The 8,723-nt window shown below is 38.5% G+C and overlaps 1 protein-coding gene across 1 annotated transcript; it reads left to right on the top strand.

Moving 5' to 3' along the window:
* The first annotated feature begins 133 nt into the window (after nt 1-133).
* LOC122983644 (beta-galactosidase-1-like protein 2) lies at nt 134-8,576 on the top strand. Its single transcript, XM_044353602.1, has 20 exons — nt 134-669; nt 1,444-1,504; nt 1,799-1,999; nt 2,225-2,293; nt 2,408-2,503; nt 2,586-2,694; nt 2,818-2,910; nt 3,017-3,098; nt 3,194-3,258; nt 3,434-3,518; nt 3,882-4,019; nt 4,199-4,279; nt 4,436-4,542; nt 5,103-5,249; nt 5,450-5,521; nt 6,665-6,743; nt 6,882-6,969; nt 7,505-7,619; nt 7,940-8,056; nt 8,179-8,576. The coding sequence occupies exons 1-20, from the start codon at nt 432-434 to the stop codon at nt 8,287-8,289; spliced, it is 2,154 nt and encodes a 717-aa protein (XP_044209537.1). The 5' UTR covers nt 134-431; the 3' UTR covers nt 8,290-8,576.
* Nucleotides 8,577-8,723: the final 147 nt, after the last annotated feature.

The following is an 8,723-nucleotide window of genomic DNA, read 5'->3' as shown; positions in this document are numbered from 1 at the left end:
ACATTCATACACTTGATGGCAGAGGCTGGCATGCAAGGTGCCAACCTGCTCATCAGGAGCAATATAGTGCTTTTTATCCAACACTATGTATTTATTTATTTTTATTTACAAATGTCTCTAATACTTACTCACCCATTCACACACTTACTCACACACCGATGGCGCAGGGGGCAATTTGGGGTTCAGGATCTTGCCCAAGCACACTTCAACATGCAGCCTGAGCCACAGCTGCCCCAAAAATACTGTGTATCACTGTATAAATATTGTGAAAGTATCAAAGCGCTCAGTCCATGGAGAAATGCACACAGCCTATATTCAGAAACTGTGCCTTTAAATTAGCCGTTTTGATTTCCACAAGGTTGTGATGTGACAACTATATGCTCAGTGTTTCCCCTACCATTGCGGCCTACTCCTCCTGAAAAAAACAAAATATGTTTATCTATATTATTTACCTAAATTATGTGCACTCATTCATTTCAGCTCAGTGTGAGAGTCTCTACTGTGTTTTGTTGTCATTTATAGTTGCGCTAATTTCTCTCCTCTCCTGCTTGCTACAATCCGTTACCTTTGGTTGGCCAGGGCGTGTGTCACTTAGAAAACAGTTGGCCAATCAGAAGAGAGGGGCTCTGACCAGACACAAAACAGCCTGCATCCATGTCTTGTACAGCTGTAAGTAGGTGCTTTTTGTCTATAAAAACATGCAAATGTTTGTAAATAGACCACAAAAATAAGAATATTAAACTGGGAAAGGGGCACAATATGATCTATTTAAATGTTGTAAATGTAGGAATACGAAAGTTTCTTATTGCATTTCTCAAGTTGAGACAAGATAGTATTGTTTTTACATCACAGTCTACATTAATCTAATTGTTCTACAGCGCCTTTTTAGTGACTGTCTTTTTACATATTTTGGCAAATAGAATTTCCAGGATGCTTTCTAATGAGGTGCAAAATTAAATGTAATTAGAAATACAATATGCAATTGTCCTGCCTTACCTACCTTATCTACAATACCTAACTGAGTTAAATCTATATAAATTGACAACAAAATTCATCAGCTCCTAGCCTGACTATATACAATGTCAAGTGACATTTTGCAAAATATTCTGTCAACCCTGTGTCAAAGGTAAAAGTAACTAATTGACCATTTCCTCTCAGTCCATTTTCTTTCATGTCCACACGCACGTATACTATTGCACACCATGACCACATTTGCACACAGTCCCTTATCTGTAGGCTGTGATTATATTTTGAACCACTAGGGGGCATCAGCACATTCTAGTCTGTATAGCTAAACTTTATCATGAGATCAACATTACTATATACACAATGCTGCCTCCCCTCTCTGACTGAGGGCTAAAGAGCTAGAGGGAGTGAGAGAGAGACAGACAGAGCACTATTATATGTTTGTTCTGAAACAACAATAGTTTCCCTTATCCACAGTGTTTGAGGCCTCCCAGCACTGTCATCCCTTCAAATGCTCAGTGACGAGGCCAGCTTCAAGGTACAGCATTGATAATATTTTTTCAATGTGAATAGGATTTTCTGTATTCTTGAATTTGGAACTTTCCTGTTCAGTCTTGGTAAGGTTTGACCTTTGTTATGCTTTTATAGAAGTTTGTTAATTTTGTGTACAATATATCAGAGATACATCATTCGAAGTGGCTTGCTGTTTGTAAAATTGTATTACTGAAACACATGTTAGAATGTCACTTTTGTATACCTTTGAATGTTATCATCCAACACACAGAACGCAGCAGAACCATTCTTTTTTTTTCTATTCTATTTTATCGAACAGTGTTTTCCTGGCCAGACATCGTCCTGAAGTAAGAAGAATGAGCCGTGTGGAGGGTCTGAGGGCCGACTCCTCTCAGTTCACTCTGGAGGGAGAGCCTTTCCGCATCCTGGGGGGCTCCATCCATTACTTCCGTGTCCCCAGAGCCTACTGGGAGGACCGGCTGTTGAAGATGAAGGCCTGTGGCCTCAATACTCTCACGACGTAAGCTATCACTGAAACTTGACTATACTTCAATTCACAATAATCTCATTGGACTTTTACTGCAGAAGATCAATCATGGATCAGATTGAATCAAATATGTACAAAATGCTTTATGAAACTTTTTACCTTAAAATAAAATAGAAACAAACAAAATGCCAGGATCTCATGAGCCATTAGACTGTATTATTTCTTAAGGAGGAATTATTTTCTTGCTTGCTTTTATAGATATATACCATGGAACCTGCATGAGCCTGAAAGAGGAACATTCAACTTTCAGGATCAGTTGGACCTCAGGCAAGGCCTCCTTCATCATTTTTGTATTAAATATTTTAAAAAGGCATGCAAAGCAGCTGTTTTGATGTTATTTTTAATGCAAATTAGACACAAAATGTTTCTGCCTTTTCTCAGGGCTTATGTCAGTTTAGCAGCAGAGATGGGTCTCTGGGTGATCCTGCGTCCTGGACCATATATCTGTGCTGAATGGGACTTGGGCGGGTTGCCTAGGTAACACCATCTGCCCTTTAGTTTAAAATACCACCATACATTAGCAGCATGCCACCAAATATAGTTGTCATGTTTTTTTCAGCTGGTTGTTACAAGATAAAAACATGCAGCTGAGGACAATGTATCCTGGATTTGTAGATGCTGTCAACCTCTACTTTGACAAGCTTGTATCGGTGATCAAACCCATGATGGTAAGTGCAACTCACTGTTTTGTCAGAATATTTTATGTCATAAATTTTGTGAAAGAATGATGAAGGGATATTTCATGAATGGTGAAGCAAACATTTATTTTTCCTTGTTTGTTTTTTTTTAAGTTTGAAGAAGGAGGCCCAGTCATTGCAGTTCAACTTGAGAACGAGTATGGATCATATGCCAAAGATGAAAGATACATGCCATTTATAAAAGACGTGAGTTTAGTAATGTCTTGCAGTGTTTCCTTTTCACTGAAATGTTTATATGACATCTGTGATTCATCCACCATGTATGGAACACTTAATTTTCCTTCTCCTGCAGTGTCTCCAGTCCAGAGGCATCAATGAGCTCCTGCTGACTTCAGACAACTGGGAAGGCTTGAGATATGGAGGGATGGAGGGAGGTAATGAAGATATCAAAAGTAACTTTGGAACTGTGTGTAACTTTTTCACTGAATACTGTATTACATTTGAAGATATGATATTTTGCTCATTTCAGTTCTAAAAACCATAAACCTTCAGAGACTGTCATTTGGAGCGATCCAGTGCTTAGCTGACATGCAGGTAGGCGATGGATGATCTTTGATAGTCATGACATTCTGGCAGTTGCATTCATTGTTGGTTTCCTGTAAAATATGCATTTATTTCTATTTTTGTACATAGTGTTATATAAGATATTATATAAGTAAAATGTGTTATTAAATTGTTTTTAAATAGGAATGTGGTCTGCTTTGTGTAGCCCCAGAAACCTCTGATGGTTATGGAGTATTGGTGTGGGTGGTTTGATGTCTGGGGAGAGCATCACCATGTGTTCCATGCTGAGGGTATGGCAACACTTTTCAAAAATAATTTTTCCAGGCAACATTTTTGCTGTGCACAATGTCATTTACAAAACACTTATAAGCTCCACAGTGGCCAGTGTCTATTTTTGTCTGATTTTGGATACTCTATTATAATTTAAATCAGAATGTCACACTTCAGCTGCTAGGTTTAGGTATAGTACATTGTTTAAGGACACCTCAACAGACAGAAAGGAGCATTACTGCCTTACTTTACAACTATTTCACTTCTGCATATTGCTCTTTGACTCATTTTGTCTACTATGTAATAATTTATTAGTATATGCTTTCCTTTTTAAATACTACAATTGCTAGTTTCTTGGTGATGTGTGTGTTGTCCCCTGACAGACATGCTAGCTGTGGTGTCAGAAATCCTGGAGAGAGGTGTTTCCATTAACCTGTACATGTTCCATGGTGGAACCAGCTTCGGCTTCATGAATGGAGCAATGGACTTTGGCAACTACAAACCTCAGGTCACCAGTTATGGTTGGTAGGAATCACCTTCTGTCACCAAAGCTCAAAGACCAAATAACAAAATATGTTTCAGATGTCTGATTGATATGTTTCAGTAGATTTCTGTTAAAGTAAAATGCATTTTTATTGTATCTCTTTCCACCCAACAAATGCATTGCTTCTCACTGTTTTTGTCAATGTTTTCATTGCAGATTATGATGCTCCCCAAACAGAGGCTGGAGACTGCACCACAAAATATCAACTCTTGAGGAATTTATTCAGCCAGTACCACTGTAAGGTCTTTTTAAGCATGCATTTGCACTGATTGCAATACAGATTTTTATGAAAAACCATGTACACCTAGCTATTTATTTGATGACTTGACAACCCAGAGCAATTAAGGCTGTCATAATTAGCATTAACTCTGTGTTTTTGCCAACTCATTTAAGCTGAGCCTCTACCTGAAGTGCCCTCTCCTCAGGAGAGGAGAGCATATGATGCTGTTGTCATCCAGCAGTACCTGTCACTGTGGGACAGCTTGCACCTCACCGACAAGGTAAGCTACTGTACAGATGGCAAGCACCTGCCAGATGTATTGATTATAATTCATTATATAATCTGTCAATCAGAAAATGCAAATCCAAATTCCAACTAGACCAGACTGTCAGATAAAACTGAGTGCCATGCTGGGCAGAGAGCAAAATGTAAAATGTGGTGAGTTTCAGACAAACAGAACATCTCTGTTATCAGTCAAGATGAGATCTAGCAACATGCTGCTTTATGCTCAAGACAGATGATTCACACCTGGCAGCTCGGTTTTGGTCTTACATCAAGGTGTCAAAACACCTGCTCCTTTTTTAAAGAAGAAGAAGAAGAATCTGTCCTATACTGTTTGGCAGGCTCATTTATTCCAAGTGTGTTACACAGTGTCATGCACATGCACATGCATGCATGTGTTGTAGGTTGGATGGAACTTCATCAACAGTGCTTGTATGTTGTCCTGCCTGTAGAGCCACACAGCTTCAGATTTCTTCTAATTCTAATGTCTTCAGAGGTCTGATGTTTACTGTGCTTGGCCAGATTCTTGTATCTAATGCCATGAGACTATTCATGCAGCCGTACAGGTCAGAAACGCCAGTGAACATGGAGAATCTCCCTGTCAACAATAACAATGGTCAGTCATACGGTTACACGCTGTATGAAACCACCATCACAAGTGGAGGAACCCTCAACTCCAGGAACAACATCAGAGATAGAGCACTGGTGAGGACATACAGATGCACCCAAAACTCAGACACACATTCATGTAGAATGGAAATTCTAAATATTTATTCAGAGGTGCAGCACAAGACTTAAAATATGCCACATATTGTATTACGGGAAAAAGGCTGAACCCTTGCTTTGGTTGCTTTGGTTGGTAACACATACATAATCCTGTTATTGTGACTTTTAATGCACTCTAGGTTTTTGTGGACAGACAATGTGTTGGTAGTTTGGACTACAAGATTCAGGAACTGGCTCTCCCTGAGGGAAAGGTACTGACTGTCTTTTATATCTGTATTTTATATCCTCCCCACATTATAGTCCTTGTCCTCAGCCCACGAAACACATACATTTTTAAATAGTACTTATGTTAGTTATTTTCTTATGTTAGCCACCAGGGCATGTACGTGTGAAACCTCACAGAAATACCTCACTAAATAGCCTCAAATTCATACCTGTTACACCTGTTGTACCTGTTAGTCAAAGCTACCCAAATGCTCCTAAGAAGATACTATGCCTTTTTATAAGATGATGTCGAGGTACAATCAGGTAATTAAAGGTAAGCTTAGTCAAGCATTAACTCGCAAATCAAAAATTTAAAAAAATCCCAGTGCATGTTTCTTCCCATTAAGCACTGAGAGAAAGAGATGGTGCAATATCCACCTCATGCATGAATATTACAGGATTTCTTATTCATTATTGAAAAACAATACCTCTTAAATATTTTATCTGCAGTAATAATTCAGCTAAATATTTGCAAACAGTTGTTGGTTATTGTCAGGTATTAACCCAATATGTTGTAAACGATGGCGAGAGCCAGTGTAACTACACTGTTTTAAATGTATGTAAAGCTGTCATAGACCATCATTTCTCCTTGTCTAGTGGTGGCGAGTGTGAGTCCGAGGGCATTTAATTGTGCAGAATTTCTCAAAGTGACACCTCAGATTTATTCAGGTCATTTAGACAGAGCTCGCAGTGTTCTGTACTTGTCACCGGATACCTCTTGGGTATTGATGCACTGAAATCTTCTCCTGCGCACAAAAGTATCTTTGCTGTCATTTAGTCCCCCCCCCCCCCCCACAATCATCAGTAGAGCAGCTTCATTCTTGCAGATGGTGATATTGTTGGTCAGCCTTGGTGAAATTAAATGAGCTACCTGTGTTTTGTTTTGGCCTTGATTGTAACATTGTGTTATATCTTTCATAAGATTTAATTTGACTCATTGAGGATTTTGGTACATTTGAAACAGAATGTGATTCTGAGCAGCTTATATATACAGTATGCACATGATCTGTTCCACTACTTTATCTTGGCATATTATAACAAGCAGAAAAATGCTGAAATGTCTTGCAGTGATAACTTTTTATTGCCCTATTCATTTCCTTCCACATGTTTTTTGCATTTGATCACCAAAGGGAGACAGGACATTGAGTTTACTTGTGGAGAACTGTGGAAGAGTGAATTATGGAAAAGCTCTGGATGAACAGCGCAAAGGTATTCTACCTATAAACATTAGTGTCATACATCAGTTTATTGCTTTTACACCAGTTCAGTCATCTGACTCTACAACTACCAATTGTGCATTGCTTATATAGATTTCAGAGCATATTTTTGGCTCATATTGTACTACAGGTATTGTGGGAGACATTGAGTTGAATCACATGCCTCTGAGAGGATTCACCATCTTCTGTTTAGATATGAAGCCAGGCTTTATGAAAAGGTTGGTTAATAAAATTAAATTTTTCATCTTGTGAAAATGTCTGGACTACTAGATTGTTGACCATTGTAAATTAAAGGACAAATTCACCTTAAAATGCTTTATACCTGTCATAATCTGCTTAATAACAAGTATTTGCTAATGCAACTTGAATATCTGGGTCCACTTTGGTGTTACGCTTGATGTGGGAGCAGCTGCTTTATTTACCCATTGTTGTAGTATTGGTTGCAGTCAAATAGATCATGTTCTGACACTGGATGTTGGTGAAAAGCACCAAGGAAATTGTAAGAAACCACAAACTCAAGGAGACAAGACAGAGAAAGTAAAGCCCAACATTTCATTAAAACTCCTGTCAGAAATAAGTGCACTGCATTAATTACTGCACAATAAAAAGAATCCGCTGAATGTCACAAATGAATAATAACTGCATAAGAGCATCCCTCACCTTAACATTATTTATCATGATTTGCCGAATCTCTCTCACTGTAGTTTCACATGATTACTATATGTGTTTGAAATTAATTCAACCTTGTTTCAGATTAACAAATTCGGGTCAGTGGAAGTGTGATTTCAAGCCACTCTCACTCCCAGGGTTCTTCCAGGCCAGACTGCATGTGGATGGCTCTCCCAGAGACACCTTCATCAGACTCCCTGTGAGTAGAATGACCCGTCAGCTTTTATGGTGAACAGCATCTATTAGAAAACATTCTAATACTAATCTATGATTTCTAATATTTTATATCAATTTATTTTCAGTACAGTGCTTCCTATGCATGTTTAATAAAATTATTATGTGGCTTACATCTTTATTTTTATGTTTTGTTTCTGTATGTAGATTCATGCAGAAAGACACAGCTGTGTGTCATTTGTCACTTTGGTTTTCTAAACAGGATGAGACCAGTGTTATCAAGTTAGTTAATTTATAATACAGTTTCCAAAGTCAGGCTATTGATCATAGTGCATCCATCCATAGGGTTGGGGTAAAGGAGCTGTGTTTGTCAATGGGCAGAACCTTGGACGCCATTGGTTCATCGGCCCCCAGCATTTCCTTTACCTCCCAGGACCGTGGCTCAGAAGCGGAGAGAATCAGGTAGCCTATATACCCATGGTGGAACATTGTTGTTGTTTTTTTGCATAAGTTTGTGAGAAATTTTGCATGTGTAGTATGTTACATTAGATTACAAATCATATTGTTTTTATGTTTTCTTTCAGATCATTGTTTTTGAGGAACAAAAAGCAGATGACAAAATACAGTTTGCTGAAAATCCTGATCATGGAAAGACAATTGATGTTTACAAACTTCCCTTTTGCACACTGCTGTGATAATAATTACTAAAACACACACTTTCATACCACACACACACACACACACACACACACACACACACACACACACACAAACACACACACACACACAAGGGCATATTTTATTGATGAGAGTTATTGCCACTTATTCAAATCAATTAATTTACTAACCATGCTTTCAAATGCAATTGTGCAGCAGTATGCAGTTTTTTTTCAAAGCTTTGATGAAATGTTAAAATATGCCATTGATTATGTTGCCTTCTGCCATCATACCATAAAAATACTGCAACGTCGTCTCATTTGTCTTGCTTCCTCATTTCAGTGGTGAACTTTGCGCTGATTAGAAATAGCTGTTTGAACCTTTGACAGCGGGACACACCTCACAAGCTCTCATTGGACCAAAGGCTTGTCTGTCACCACCGACACGCAGCCATATCGATTACACCGACGCT

Source organism: Thunnus albacares, chromosome 6 (genome assembly GCF_914725855.1).
Source record: "Thunnus albacares chromosome 6, fThuAlb1.1, whole genome shotgun sequence".
Taxonomy (NCBI): Eukaryota; Metazoa; Chordata; class Actinopteri; order Scombriformes; family Scombridae; genus Thunnus; species Thunnus albacares.
Note: the sequence above shows the minus strand (reverse complement) of the source record. Positions and strands in the feature narration are given on the sequence as shown.

What these genes read in the sequence shown, in the direction of transcription:
- LOC122983644 (XM_044353602.1), top strand. Translation starts at nt 432, where the DNA reads ATGTTTATCTATATTATTTACCTAAATTATGTGCACTCATTCATTTCA. An exon ending in CCATGTGTTCCATGCTGAGG is followed by an intron (nt 3,519 to 3,881) that starts GTATGGCAACAC and finishes GTCCCCTGACAG; the next exon opens with ACATGCTAGCTGTGGTGTCA. An exon ending in TGGCTCTCCCTGAGGGAAAG is followed by an intron (nt 5,522 to 6,664) that starts GTACTGACTGTC and finishes TGATCACCAAAG; the next exon opens with GGAGACAGGACATTGAGTTT.